This window comes from Onychostoma macrolepis, chromosome 25 (assembly GCF_012432095.1).
Source record: "Onychostoma macrolepis isolate SWU-2019 chromosome 25, ASM1243209v1, whole genome shotgun sequence".
NCBI lineage: Eukaryota > Metazoa > Chordata > Actinopteri > Cypriniformes > Cyprinidae > Onychostoma > Onychostoma macrolepis.
In genome coordinates this window covers 24,258,272-24,274,497 of record NC_081179.1, presented here as the reverse complement: position 1 = coordinate 24,274,497, position 16,226 = coordinate 24,258,272, and the positions used below count along the sequence as shown (strand labels likewise).

Sequence of the window (16,226 nt, the reverse complement as noted above, 5' to 3'; positions counted from 1 at the left end):
CACTACTTCAGACTTATGTGCCTCTAGAAGCTTGCGTTCTGCAAGTGAACGGCACATTTTAGTTACAGTAATATTTTTAAAAAAAATACATGACTCTCTAAGGCTAGCTCTATCTATTCTGTCTGTTTTTCTATCTAGTTTTTATTTTTTTTTAGCTTATTAAAAAAACACCTTGCTACGTGTAATGTGTTGGACTAACCGGGACTTCTCACACCATATATTGTTGCTCTTTTGTAGGTTTTGATTGCTTCTATTGTCCTCATTTGTAAGTCACTTTTGAAAAATGTGTCTACTAATTGATTAAATGTAAATATCAATGTAAATGAACTGACTTTAACTGAAATATTGACTGTTTACTATTGTCCTCTTTTATAAGCTGCCGTACAACAGAATTGAATTTTGTTTGCATTTTTGACACACTATTTTCCTGTTTACAGCTTACACACATTTTTAACCCACATAAATAAAGAATTGCACACAAAATGTAAAATGCCTCACATCTCTTGCAAAATCAAGCACTGCATTCAAAAGATCACAAACACATCACAAAAACAAACATTTGCAAACACCTTTGCCATAATATTAATTCCTGTTAGATTTTTGTGTGTTACATAGACAAATGTATGTTGAGTCAAAGGCCAAGAATTTGCGTGTTGTTTTGTAGATTTGGTGTGTGGTCATGGTGTTTCAGTGTCAGGTTTCAGAAATTGTGTGACAAGTAAAGATTTTGTGTGTAAGCAGTTGAAAAAAACTGTAATACTGTAAAGCTGCTTTGACACAGTCTGTATTGTATAAAGTGCTAAATAAATAAAGGTGACTTGACTTGTGACAGATTCATGAACTGAACTGTGTCAGATAAGAAAGACAAGAGAAAATGTTCAGCGCAGTACTATACTATTTTTCTTTTATTTATTTGTTTATTTTTTTTACAGTTTAATTTGCATGCAGTAATAATTCCAATTGAAATACTTAAAATTACTTATGTATTCTGAAGTGTTATCAGTTCTGCTGTATTAGTATATGCAACCTTAAGACGACGAGTAGGCTAAGGCAAAAAGTAAGGGCTACTGTGAAGGGATTTATTCTGCAATAACAACCGGCTGGATGTACATTGTCCTATTTATTACACGGCTGATTGCTACATGAGCAAACTAAGTTGAAATATGAACACAGACCAGTCGGAATCGAGAGAGAGCCGTGTAATAATCAGGAATATTCTTGTGATTGGTACATGCTCAGTCATGCTTACTTTCCCCCCTATGTTTCCTACTGTATTAGACAATATGCTTTGAATTGAATTGAATTGCATTGTTAGTGTGATTCAGTCCTTAAAATGTAAATGCTTTATTGTCCTTGCTATTAGTTTTGACCTGATGGGAATGTACGTGTGTCCTTGTGTGTGTCCTCCAGCAAGGATTTGACCTCTGTCTAGACATTCACTGTTGCCCCGAGTCTTGACCCCGGACTGTGTGTGTGTGTGTGTGTGTGTGTGTGTGTGTGTGCGTGCGTGCGTGTGCATGCGTGCTATGAGCTTATGTCACCGCAGTCGATGTTTGTGCTATTTTCTGCTAACTTAACCACAATGTATTATGAAAAGAAAATCTGGATTGTGATTAATTTTGTATGATCAACTCAGCTGCAATATTTACGATATTGCAGATTTCTATGTAACATTTCCAGAAAAGAAGTTAATATTCGGTGGATAATTTTTAAAATAATTACCTAATAAAAAAAAAAAAGATTGGCTAAATGGTCAGCTATGGTCAATGATTTGAGCTTTAATCTTGATAATTGCCCATAAGTAATTGCTTCTTAAAATATCTTGAATGTGCCAGTAACTTTCTTCATGAAATGGCATGTGAAAGAGCGATTCACAGTAAGATCACACTTTTTTTCCCATGCAGATTCTGGAACAGAACCTACAATAATAGCATGTGAAGTTTCCTGTAAATGTAGCAATCTGAGCATGATATACTAGATCAGCTTACTGCATAGACATCTGCATAGGAGAAGTCTAATACACTCATGTATGTTGTACAAATCATTCGATTACTGATGTAAACATGTTTTGTGGTGACGGATGTTCATCTTTTTCTTTAAGGTGTGAATTTTATATTTCATTCCAGTTTTATCCATTTATTAAGCTGTTAAGGATAGCTGTGTGTGTGTGTGTGTGTGTGTGTGTGTGTGTGTGTTTGGTTCAAGAAGGGCCAAAAGGTTGTAATAGCTGTCAGAGAGAGAGACACAGGAAGAAAGAGAGTCAGAGAGAGAATCTTCTCACTCTGGAAGGTAGCATAAAATTGGGATAATCGCCATCAATTGTGCCTCACAGTGGGCTGCCATTCCTGAAAGAGTGATTCATCCCAATAGAGAGCGGATTGAGTGAGAGGAGAATGGCTCTTCGCCCCCCTGCGGGTCCATCCGCTGCTCTCCCACGGTGGGCATATGCATGACATCAGTGGGCTGAATGGGGCTGGCATCCTCTCCATGCCAGATTAAAGCCAAGTCTTTGCCCGGGGGAGTGAGAGGGGGGCACTGCCACTTTTTTGGGGAAGGACAAAAGCCCTCAGATGGGTAGCCGGGAAACTTCACATGGTCCTGGCCAAGAGAGCGAGAGAGAGAAAAGAGTGAATACCTTTCACTGGCCTCTTTTGGCATGGCATTGAGTCACATCAGACACACACACACACACACACACACACACACACACTACATTCCACCTGTGTCGGATTCCAAACGATGCCTGGTGAGGAATTTAAACTCCAGGGAGTCTGTCATCCTTCCAGAATGAGTGAAATCCTAACAGTGGAAGAAGTGAAATTGTCAAGAAATCATGATCATGTGATGTCTGGCTTGGGAACTTAATGCAGAAGCTGGTGTGTTTTAATATGATTGCAGCTCATTCCTCCAGGACTGGAGGGACTTGACATAATGCGCACATTAAATTAAGCAGAACAAAAGAATACAGTGCACTTTGATCTAACTAAAATACCACATAATTGCACATACAGTATGGCTGAGGGAATTTCCTGTTATCTGTGAAGTGCTTTGAGTAGAAGTATCCAGAAAAAATGCTAATTGTAAGGCCTATTAGTTTGGTTTAGTTTATCCTTAATGTCTCCCTTAGGAGAAATTTGTCTTGAGCAATCAAGAGAGCAGCTCAACATACAACAATTCACTATAGTTACACTAAAGTCTGTCAGACGGTCAGTGTCCTGAAGTTTATCCTGTGTCAGAATAATCTCACTCTTCAGAGGCTGGGATAGAATATGAGTCAGGCAGTTCTAGAGCTGAGTGAAATGATGATATACACTGATGGTATTGATCATCAACCAGTTGAGATTTAGCTTTGTTGATTATATTACTTTAAGTAAAATGATGCAGCGATATACTTCAGTGGGCAAGATTAACTTCTGACAAAGAAATCCCATGTGCAGTCTCTACTGTGATCCAGCATTACATTTCTTAATGAATGTTACTTTCATGTGTATTTTTGGTGACTTCTGTGACGTTGTTTGTTTGTAGTTTTATGTATGTGAGGTCGGCTCTAAAGGTGCATTCGCTAGAGTTTAGCTCAAGTTCACAGTGACTAAACATGGCAGATCTGAGCCTGGTGTTTTTACCTTTTGTCCAGCTGGTGGATGTTCACCACTGCGCATTGTTAAAATGATATTGTCTCACACTCTGTAAGTTTGGAGTATTTCTTATTTTGACTTTATTTTTATCATATCCGACTGCATATAGATATACTGTATGTAAGCGTCCACATTAACACTGTGCATGCAGCAGTAATTACTGTCATTGGAATGTCTGTTTCTGAAAGCTTGGGCTAAGGAATCAGGAAATCGCAAAAGTTACATAATTCCAATTAAAACTTTAAAAGTCTTTTCATAGTGGTGAACTTGTCAACTATTCATGTAATCATGCATTTGACTGTAGTTTTGTATGTTTGAGCACCAGACTCTCACGCACACACACACACACACACCATGCATAACAAATGATCTAAACAACACGTTCAGAGTGAACTTTGACAGGTTTATTTCATTTTTGCCATGCTCTAAAATAATTTCAAATTAAAATAAATGGCTCTACACTTTTCAGTGGCCCACAATTTCACAGTGGATGATAAAGACTTTGAAAGAAACAGGGTAATCATCTCTCTCTCTCTCTCTCTTTATTGTTGTTTGAGTTGTTGTTTGTCAGTCCCTCACAATCACACGTACAGTACTCATCCTGAAACTCTGCCAGCTTTCCTTCTGTTTTTGTCCTTTTACAGAACACACCGTCCTCCTGGTCGTTCCTGAAGACAGCGAAACTGTCGAAAACGCACCTCATGTGCAATACCAAGAATATTCAGATCTGATTAGTATAATTGCCATTATTCATAAATGTGACCCTGCAGCACAAAACCAGTCTTAAGTCGCTGGGGTATATTTGTAGCAATAGCCAAAAAAACACTGTATGGGTCAAAATTATTGATTTTTCTTTTATGCCAAAAATCATTAGGATATTAAGTAAAGATCATGTTCCATAAAGATATTTTGTAAATTTCCTACAGTAAATATATCAAAACTGCGCCCTCAGATTCCAGATTTTCAAAGAGTTGTCAGATCCTAACAAATCATACATCAATGGAAAGTTATTTATTCAGCTTTCAGATGTTGTATAAATCTCAATTTCGAAAAATTTACACTTAAGACTGGTTTTGTGGTCCAGGGTCACAAATGGTAAATTATTACACATAGAGATTTTTAATATTTCATTTGCATGATGAGTTTTACATATGCAACATGCTATTTATATATGGTAACACATATCTACATATCATTCTACTGGTTTTACATGGATTGATTTTACTATTTAAATCCACTGACAGAACACAATTTTAATATTGACAGCTTTATTGCACCTGCATTTCTTAGCAGCATGCATGCAGTGACAAAGGTACGCGTTAACTGGATTTCTGATTCTAAATGTATCTAAGTAAATGTACATTGGTCATATTATATCATCTCTGAATTATAATGAGCACAGTCAGGGAGTGAGACTTCTCTCATTCACAATGCATAAATTCTTCCACTTCTTTCAAATGACATGAAAGTAAGTGGCTTGTAGAACTGGGAGAATAATTAAAGTTAAACACATAGTCAAAGTAAAACATGTCAAATTATGTTTGAAAGGCTTGAATGGTTACAACTGTGTATTTTTACAAACTATAATTGTCATTTGCTACCACGTCTGAAACATAAACATTATGTAGTTAAAGCACAGCGCATGCCCATCTGTGGCTGAGCACCAGCCATAGTGTGAAAGCTGGCTAACCCCTGGCTGACCGTCTGTCAGAAAGCAAGAGACAAATCCTTCACAATGGACACCCGTTTCTTAAAACTTCTTTAAAAATCATGTTTTGTAGCTCACACCTTGGGCTGACTGCATCACCTCCTGCAATATTTTGCCATGAATGAAGCAGCTCACATTCCTGGCATTGATGCAGCGAGTCAGGATAATGCATTAGTAGTGCATGGTAGAACTGAATATGCAATGTAGTAATGTAGGCTAGTAATGTGTAAAACAAATTTAGTGAGCTGAAATAACTTAATGTGATGGATAAAAAATAAAATGTTAATTTGCATCGGATGCAAACAAGTGCAGAACCATCTGTGTGCTAAACATGAATCAGTTTTAATAATGAGCATCACTTTTGAAATGTTTGTGCAGCAAAGTACTCATTTAGTATATGAGAGTTTGAGACTCTTTGACACTAAATCAAACTCACGCAGTCCATCCACACAGTCAGTGCAACCGATCAAATGTCTAATATGTGTGAATCAATGGCGTATGAGTGTAGGTGCAGAGCGGACAGAGGAACTAGACCTTGGAGCACCTTGTGTCTGGTCTGTGGAGTCCTGTTTTCTTCTTACATGGATCTTGTGGATGCTTGTGTTTGTGTCCTCTGTTAACTTGGGCATGTGATGGCACTAGGATACACTGTGGGAACATGGCAAGCTGGTCAATGGACTGTGATGTTCTGGGCTTTGATCTGACATAATTACAATAAAAAAAAGTGTTAGTGTTACATCAGTGGTATTAAATGCCGAGGAAGTCATCACAGATTGGGACATGCTGTGTTTTGGGTGCTTTTGAATGAGATATGTGCACCTTCATAGAGTGGGTCAAGATTTAGCGATTAACAACTGCAGCTGCATTCTGTTCCTCAAACATAACTATTGGAACCCATCAATGAGCACTCTGAATGCAACACGTCGTCATTTGAACTACTTTGGTGCTAGGTGCCAGAGCAGAAGAGAAATGCAGGGAATACATTTTTTGCTTATGTGTTTACGTGCACAAGTTGTTAATGGGATCGTTCACCAAAAAAGTATCTGACTGTATTTGTCTGAAAGAAGAAAGTCATACACATCTAGGATGGCTTTCATTTTTGGGTGACTATCCCTTTAAGTGTTGTCAGCAGGGACACCTGCCTCTAGAAAGCTGCGACGGTCTCAGACGTTTGGGTGGAGGTTGGCGGCTCATTCCTCCAGAGGGGGGCTGTGACGTGGATCTGACTGGTCATGTTGTGGTCAACTGATGGCTTTGCAGCCGTTAACAAGGGACTCTGTCTTCACAAGCTTGAGCTGCAGGTGTCCGAAAGCAGGCAGTGTCACAAGCTGAAAATGACACATGTGTAAGCTGTGTATTATTATTGTGCTCAAATGAAGAAGAAGAAAAAGATTCATGCAGTGATCTAAACTCACCTGGGCTACTATGGATGAAAGAAAATGTAAGAGAAAGCTGGGAAGAATAACATTCTTGTCCTACACATGAACGTCGCTAGTATTATATGCTCAAGCAATTCGTGTGCTCTTTCTCCTCAGCTTGACAAAGAATAGGAGTGCATCAGAGTGAGGACGGTCCTCGTGTGCCTAATGGGCTGGTGTGTAGAATTAGTCTTGAAGAATAAGCCACACAGGTCTAATAGAAGTATCATTACTTGCCATGCTTATATTTGTAATAAATTTAATACATTCTTTACATTATGTTAAATAAGCATTTCGGTTTTGATGAAATATTTTTTATTATATATATTGACCCTGTAATAGAAAAGGGCCATGAACACTGAACTTGGTAAAAGTGGTGTTAATGTGATATTTGGATGACAAATGTTCACTTAGACATCAAAAATAAAACTTTGTGATCTCCATCTGTGTTGCTTGAAGCTGATGAGGAGATCTTCCCATAGGGAAACCAGAATTGTCTCATTAAGACAAGCACATGTGCCCATGCTGCCAGCTCCTTTAAATACGCATCCAATTAAAAATGTGTAATTGCATAAGATCGCACATGATCAGCCAACATGAACACCAGAGTGTCGTGCCTGTAAGAAGAAGCAGTCTACATCTTCATTTGTCATGTTTGTAGGCCCTACCAATTTTGGTACCTGTGCAATTATGAGTTTGTCTGTTTGTTTGCTTTTGCTTAGATGTCAATATGTGGATTAAACAGGTTTTTAGGAGATATGTGGAGTTCATTTGAAACACTGCTGATATCTGACAAAAACTCGCTTGATTTTTGATTTGAGATCCCCTTTGAACCCTTTTGCCATATTTAGGCCTGATTGTTGATTATCTTTTGACACTGTCTTCTTACCTGTATCTTGTTACTAAAAAGTATCGCTTGACTTGCTTTTGTCGTAGTCTCCATATGAGCGAACACATGGTGCCATTGTTTCAGCTTTTTCTGTCTTCAGTGCACAGTTTTCTCAGCCTGAATCAACTTATTTACTCTTCTGGCTGTTTCTCTCCGCAGTTCTGGAAACATGCCGAAGCACGTGGAGGTAAGGATGCACGAAAGCCACCTGGAGCCCATCGAGACGAGGCCAAGCTCCAAATGGGGAACAATATGCCAGAAGATGCGCAAGAACCTGCTGCTCACGCTGACTGTGTTGGGTGAGTGTTCTTCAACAATCCACATTGAGGAAAGGGAACAGCAGACAGAGAAAAGAAGACAGCACACATAGCATGGTCTGATGCCGAAAAGCAGAGGTATCTGGACAGTAAAGGCTCAGAAGAGAGCAGGTGACAGTACATTTTAGTATTTATATTCTGTATTATTTTAACTTCAAATAAAGCATGATAAATTGTGGGAAATTAATATTTCTGAAGCTCTGTTGGATACAGAGCGAACACAGATGAAGTTATTTGCATTGTTGCAGTAATTGAATAGGTGAATATATTCCTCTGGAGGCTTTGGAAGATGTGGATAGCAGATAATATCTCCGTGAAGAGATGCTGAGTGGGCGAGTGTGATGCATGTGTGATTATGTGTGTTCCGGGATATAAAAAACAAGCTTCTTTTTAGGATTATCAAGGCAGAAAGTGCAGTGCCTCAGCAGGGTGTGTCAGTGCTGTAGAGATTGTTAGGTACAGAAGAGTGCACTTCACTCGACACAATATCTGAAAACGTCCCGTATGACTGTCTGGACCTGCATTCCCAGACTCAATAAGACAATTTTTGGGTTTTCCTACCCATGACCCAGACAACCTCAAATGGGTGGTATGATTTATTTGTTTGGAATCGCATTTGGCCACATATTTATATATAAAGTATGCTCAAGAATATTTTCCAACAGAAGGAACGCTCTTTTCCCCATCATAGGTGTGATTTTGGGAGCTGTGTCTGGTATGCTGCTGCGTGTGGCTTCTCCAATCGATGACAACATTGTCATGGTAATTGCCTTCCCTGGAGATATTCTAATGAGGATGCTAAAAATGCTCATCCTTCCCTTAATCATCTCCAGCTTAATCACAGGTAATACAAACTTCATCTTTTAATAAGCTGTCAACAATAAGATTGGAAATGTTAAATATATTGGTGAAACCATGAACGACTAATTGTGCTGATAAGTCATGCCTGTGTGTGTTATATTATACTAACAAACAGAGGGGGAAACAGAGGTCATCCTTAAACCTGCTCATGTCGTTTATTTAATTAAGCCAAAATCTACTGATGTGAGAAGAACTGTGTTCCATCTTTTTAAGATTATCTTCTCACAGATTCTGTTTGCTGTTGCTTCTGCTTTATAGTTCTTTACTCTATTTAAGATGTCATGATTTTGGTTTCAAAAACTGTCAAACTGTTCCTTAATTTCTGTGCATTCATTTAATTTAATACTTAGAGAAGTGATCAGTGATTAGATTTTGTGTCATTGGTTGTGCCCTGTATTGGACTTGTGTCCGTTTGATCATGTCACCTATGAAGCGATGTTTCAAAATGAAAACACGAATTAGACCGTCACAAATTCAAGGAGCCGAAGTCTGCAGAAATACATAGAGGTAGAGGTACACTGTAAAACCCAACAGTTAGGGTAACTCAGACCGTTTGAGGATATGGCAAGCCGTTTTAACTTTTATTCATTCTCAGGATATGACTTCTTGATATCAACAATTACATTTTCACTAGTTAAAATGTTCATTCTTGATATCAACAATTACATTTTCACTAGTTAAAATGCTAATTGTTGATATCAAGAATTAAATTGTTGATATCAAGAATTAAATATTGATATCTGTAATTGTATTTTCACTAGTTAAATGTCACCATAGGCTGCCATTCAAAAACAATTGTTGATATCAAGAATTAATTTCTTACTAGTAACAATTTAATTCTTGATATCAGAAATACAATTCTTACTAGTAAAAATGTCTATTCTTGATATCAACAATTAAATTCTTGATATCAACAATTAAATTCTTGATATCAACAATTACATTCTTGATATCAACAATTAAATTCTTGATATCAACAATTTAATTTCTGATTTCAAAAATTGAATTGTTGATATCAAGAATTGGGAGGGTAATTTTGATATCAACAATTTAATTCTTGATATCAAGAATTAAATTGTTGATATCAGAAATTAATTCTTGATATCAACAATTAAATTGTTGATATCAACAATTAAATTCTTGATATCAATAATTAAATTGTTGATATCAAGAATAGACATTTTTACTAGTAAGAATTGTATTTCTGATATCAAGAATTAAATTGTTACTAGTAAGAAATTAATTCTTGATATCAACAATTGTTTTTGAATGGCAGCCTATGGTGACATTTAACTAGTGAAAATACAATTACAGATATCAACAATTTAATTCTTGATATCAACAATTTAATTCTTGATATCAACAATTAGCATTTTAACTAGTGAAAATCTAATTGTTGATATCAAGATTTAACATTGTTACTAGTGGAAATGTAATTGCTGATATCAAAAATAACCATTGTTACTAGTGGAAATCTAATTCCTGATATAAAGAATGAACATTTTAACTAGTGAAAATTGAATTGTTGATATCAAGAAGTCATATCCTGAGAATGAATAAAAGTTAAAACGGCTTGCCATATGAGGAAACTTATTGCCTTAAAACATTTAAGTTTGTAAAACTAACAATTATGAGTGCATTGAACTTATTTCAGTTGAGTTCACTAAAATAAGATATACGTTGCAGTTAAGTAATTAAGTGATTAATTAAGTGCTGATTGAGCATTAGTGATGAACACCTGCTGTTAACAGACAGAATCACTGAAGAAAAGAGAAACACAAGAACTACTTCAACTGACTTCAGCCATAGCTTTAGATGAAATCAACTGAAATAAAATACATGAAATCTCTCAAAATCTGATTAAACAACCCCACAAACAGCATCACCAGCTCCACTTATTAATAACCAGACTGACTTTATTTCTGTCAGACATCTACAGAAGATCTTATTGAGAATTAACTAAGGTTTAGATGTTGATTTATTGTTTCATTTGAAGTAACCATGTTAGAGATCAGTGTCTGCTTTAGTTGGGCTCTTGACCCTTGACTTCTGTTAGTTGTATTATTTCTGCTTCTTTTTCTCTGGCTGCTGTAGCTATGTGTTCTTCGAGCATATTTGTTACAACTCAAAAGCCCAGTGGAAATGATCGGTAGTTGGTTGTTATATATTTATAATGATAATCTGTAAGTGAGCTGATTACAATAAATGCACAGAAGCCCAGATTTATTAAAGTTTTGTGTATAAAACACGGGCAAACTTGAAGGCACCCACAAGAGCTGATTTGCTAATCATCGCTCTGTTTCTAGTCTATTGAGGATTGTCTTCCATGCACAAAATAGCTCACCCTGTGTTTTTCTGAGGGTTTGCCCTAATTAATTAATATTAATTATAAAATTATGTAAAATTATAATGATTTGGGGCTTTCCTCCATTCATGCTCAAAATATAGGGCAGTGCAAAAAAATGTTTTACTATGCCTCAAAGCCCTTTAGGAAATGAAAATGGGGAGAACAAGTGAATACAATTAAAAGGTGAGAATTAAATAGATATCCAGCAGAAAATAGACATATATCTGTGATGTTGACTGTGTGATTTAAAACAATATTTGATATTCACACAAAAGACATATAGAATAACTTTTTTTTTCTTGTGTGTCATATCTTTATATACAGTCAGGTCCATATATATTTGGACGCAGGCACAATTTTTATTATTTGCTGACCAAAACACATTCGAGTTACAGTTATGTAATGAATATGGGCTTAAAATACACACTCTGAGCTTTATTTTGAGGGCATTCTCATCAAAATTGGAGGAAAGGAATTACAGCTCTTTAATATGTACCACCCCCCTTTTTCAAGGGAGCATAAGTAATTGGACAGTTGACTCAAAAACTGTTTCATGGACAGATGTGGGCTATTCTTTCATTATTTCTACATCAATTAAGCAAGTAAAAGGTCTGGAGTTGATTCTAAGTTTGTATTTGGATGCTGTTGCAAATCAACAGTTTGGTACATTCTGAGAAAAAAAGAACGCACTGGTAAGCTCAGAAACATAAAAAGGTCTGAACGTCCACGGAGGACAACAGTGGTGATGATCGGAGAATCCTCTCCATGACAAAACCCTTCACAACATCCAGCCAAGAGAAGAACACTCTCCAGGAGACAGACGTGTCTACAATCAAGAGAAGACTTCACCAGAGCAAATACAGACGCTTCACCACAAGCTGCAGACAAGCCCAGATTAGACTTTGACAAAAACATCTAAAAAAGCCAGAACAATTCTGGAAAAGCATTCTTTGGACGCTGAAATTAAGATCAACCTGCAGCAGAATGACTGGAAGAGAAAAGTCTGGAGAAGGCTTGGAACAGCTGATGATCAAAGCACACAGCATCATCTGTGAATCATGGAGCAGTGTGATCATGTGCTGCATGGCTTCAGTGGCTCTGGGTTACTGCTGTTCAGTGAAGATGAGACAGAAGACAGAAGCAGCAGATCAAGCAACGTTGATTGGGTGGCGCTTCATAGTACAAATGGACGATGACCCAAAACATACAGCAAAAGCAACCCAGGAGTTTTTGAAGGTAAAAGAGTGGACTATTCTGCAATGGCCGAGTCAGTCTCCTGATCTCAAGCCGATTGAGCAGCATTTCACTCGCTGAAGACAAAACTAAAGACAGTAAGAGCCAAAAACAAACAACAACTGAAGTCAGCTGCAGTAAAGACCTGGCAAAGCTTCACAAAGGAGAAATCCAGTCTCTACTGATGTCCATAAGTTCAGACTTAAGGCAGTCATTGCCTGCTAAGGATTCTCAACAAAATATTAAAATTGTACATTTTATTTATAATTACATTCATTTGTCCAATTGCATTTGAGCCCCTGAAAAAGGGGGGACTGTGTACAAAAATGGTTGTAATTCCTAAGCATTTTATGTTATATTTTTGTTCAACCCATTGAACCCATTAAAGCTTAAAGTCTGCACTTCAATTTAATCTTGATTGTTTTATTTTTAATTCTGTTCTGGTGGCATACAGAGTTGAAATAATGAAAGTTGTGCCAGTATCCAAATATGCATGTATCTGACTGACCTCGAGTGGTAAAAACAAATGTATATTAAAATACATAATGGCACTGGAAAAAATGTTTGAGTTGTGAATATGACTGATTGTGTAAAATAATATGCCACGTCTCCCTAACTAAGGTCTCGCTGGTCTGGATGCAAAGTCAAGTGGTCGTCTGGGCTCCAGAGCCATGATTTATTACATGACCACTACTATCATTGCTGCTGTGCTGGGGGTAATCCTGGTGCTCCTCATCCACCCTGGAAACCCAAAACTCAAGGAGAATCTAGGAGAAGGAGCCGAGAATGATGAGGTTTCCAGTCTTGATGCCTTTTTTGACCTTATCAGAAACCTCTTCCCTGAGAACTTGGTTCAGGCTTGCTTCCAGCAGGTAAGACAGGACGTCCTACGTGCTTCCACAGGGAACATTCAGACTCACTCTATATTAGGAGATATAATTTAACTACAAATTTGATAAATACAATTTCTGTTGTTTTTAATATGAACACATTTTTTTGCTGTTTAACATGTTACAAATAATCATGATAGCTGTGCTAATGTTCTTTCTTATTTCTTTTGGTTCACATTATAGTGTATGCTCATTAAAGGAATAGTTCACTCAAAATGTGGATTTGCTGAAATTGTGCTCACCCTCAGGCCATTAAAGATGTAGATGAGTTTGTTTCTTCATCAGAACAGATTTGGAGAAATTTAGCATCACCAAACAAAAAGAAAAACACAGCTAAATGTGACATTATAATGGGTTTATGTGGATATAATTTTAAATTCACTCAAATTAAAAGTTGCTGTAATATTTTTAATGTAAAATCAATCAATCCATTTAGGCCTGACTTACAATTATACTGTTATGTTGAATGGCTATAGTATGTAATTGTTCATTTTATGCAATTACACATGTATTTAACATATGAAATATTCAAAATATTATCGGCATGTTGTTTCCACATTCTTTTGGTGATTCAGTGTGAAATTATATTTATGATACAATTTAGGTTAGGTTGTCATTAATAGCGGAATTAATTACAGAATTCTGTGCAACTTATGAATTATTCTTAATCGATCAACAATCCCAGTATTTTAGTTGTATTTACATTTAAAGTACCTGCATGTAATTATAGATGTATTAAATGTTTAATTCAATAACGTGCATTGCAGCTAAAGACATCTGATACAAAATGGGAGTGGAAGAATAAATTGGTGTAATTGATTGAGGTGATGTTGAAATGCACAGATCCAGACCGTCGTGAAGAAGGTAGAAGTTCAGCCTGATTTCGAAGACACCAACAGCACTGACTATCTGTCCAATGCCACCAAACCACCCCCGATTTTCAAAGACAAGAAATCTCTCCAGTTCAAGAGCGGAATGAACGTGCTGGGTAGGGCGACCATACTCACAGAGATCTATAGATAATGCCTTCACTTTTCTTTGATTTAGGTTGATATCTTTGTCTTTCGTTATGTTCCAGGTCTAATTGGATTCTTCATTGCCTTTGGTATTTGTATGGGCAAGATGGGAGAGAAAGCTAGGCTCATGATTGACTTCTTCAGCATACTCAATGAGATTGTGATGAAGCTGGTTATCATGATCATGTGGTCAGTTGCACTTTATATGTCCTCTAGCTGATTACGAAGTCCAGTAATGATACGTTTTATACCGATGCACTCACATTATGGACTGACTCTATAGGTACTCTCCCTTTGGCATCGCCTGCTTGATCTGTGGAAAGATCATCTCTATCAAAGATCTGGAGGTGGTGGGCAGGCAGCTGGGGATGTACATGGTGACGGTTATTATTGGTCTGATCATCCATGGTGCCATATTCCTGCCATGCATCTACTTTGCAATTGTACGGAAAAACCCCTTCTCATTCTTCATGGGCATCTTCCAGGCCTGGATTACGGCTCTGGGCACAGCCTCTAGGTATGAAATTACACTGCATGATCTTTGAATTCTATGTAGCCATACGTTTGTAAATGTTATTAAAATTTAATATTACATGGCCTGAAAGATTTTTTTTAAATTGTTCTAAGGCTTCTCACAATACACGTTCAAAGCAACTTTACAGAAATTGTTGATGTTAATGTTTGGAATACTAACTGTCCACAATTAGCAGTTTAGTGCTGGGCAATAGGATAGTTTACATATAGTGTCAATATAAGCAATAAAGTAATTGCTATATAGTTTATATTTAGGTATCTTTAGGTACACTGTAAAACCCGACAAGTTAGAGTAACTCAAACCGTTTGAGTAAACCAATTCCCCTTGGCTTAAACAATGTTAAGTTTTAAAACTTGCAGTCAAGTAATTAATTGATTAATTAAGTGTTAATTGAGCATTAGTGATGAACACCTGCTGTTAACAAACAGAATCACTGACAGAAAGAGAAACACAAGAACTACTTCAACTGACTTCAGACACAGCCTCAGATGAAATCAACTGAAATAAAATGCATTAAATCTCAAGATCTGATTAAACAACCCCACAAACAGCATCACCAGCTCCACTTATTAATAACCAGACTGACTTTATTTCTGTCAGACATCTACAGAAGATCTTATTGAGAATTAACTAAGGTTTAGATGTTGATTTATTTTCATTTGAAGTAACCATGTTAGAGATCAGTGTCTGCTTTAGTTGGGCTCTTGACCCTTGACTTCTGTGTTAGATGTTTCTCTGGTTGTTGTAACCATGTGTTTCTGAAACATATTTGTTATAACTCAAAAGCCCAGATAAAATGATCAGTAGTTGGTTATTATATATTTATAATGACAATCATCTATTAGTGAACTGATCTCATTGAAAGTGAACATAGACTCATTGTGTGTCAAGTCTCTGGTTAAATGGATGTTGTATTGATTATCGTAAAAGTGGTTCTGTGACAGTTAATATAAAGGACTTTCCAAACAGTTTGTCTACAAAAGGTTTTTCTCTATGGTAGTAGCTAGACTCACACAGACATCAGGAATCAGCTTGTGAACCTCAACAATGGTGACCATTAAAAAATAAATGTAAAAAAATCATGCAGCAATGCATGCTGGGAGCCATGGATGAGTTTTGTGCTATGCTAGTACCCAGCATGCATTGCAGAATTATTATTATTTTTTAATGGTCACCATTGTTGAGGTTCACAAGCTGATTCTTGATGTCTATGTGAATCTACTCACAGCCATAGATTTAAACTTTTTGTGGACAAACTGTTTGGCAAGTTCTTTATATTAGCTGACTTTCACAAAACCAACAATTGCTTTAACCAGAAATTAGACACAATGAGTCTATGTTCACTCTCAATGAGATCAGTTCACTAATAGATGACTG

At 36.8% G+C, this 16,226-nt stretch overlaps 1 protein-coding gene across 2 annotated transcripts in view; it reads left to right on the top strand.

The window, feature by feature from the left end:
- slc1a2b (solute carrier family 1 member 2b) overlaps window positions 1-16,226 on the top strand; it is a 59,451-nt gene that overhangs the window by 18,376 nt on the left and 24,849 nt on the right. For both annotated transcript variants that reach the window (XM_058767771.1, XM_058767772.1), the window contains exons 2-7: window positions 7,810-7,949; window positions 8,659-8,811; window positions 13,030-13,280; window positions 14,142-14,286; window positions 14,377-14,503; window positions 14,598-14,831. In XM_058767771.1, the coding sequence (XP_058623754.1) occupies window positions 7,820-7,949; window positions 8,659-8,811; window positions 13,030-13,280; window positions 14,142-14,286; window positions 14,377-14,503; window positions 14,598-14,831 (1,040 nt within the window). In that variant the 5' untranslated portion in view covers window positions 7,810-7,819. The remainder of the gene's footprint in view (window positions 1-7,809; window positions 7,950-8,658; window positions 8,812-13,029; window positions 13,281-14,141; window positions 14,287-14,376; window positions 14,504-14,597; window positions 14,832-16,226) is intronic.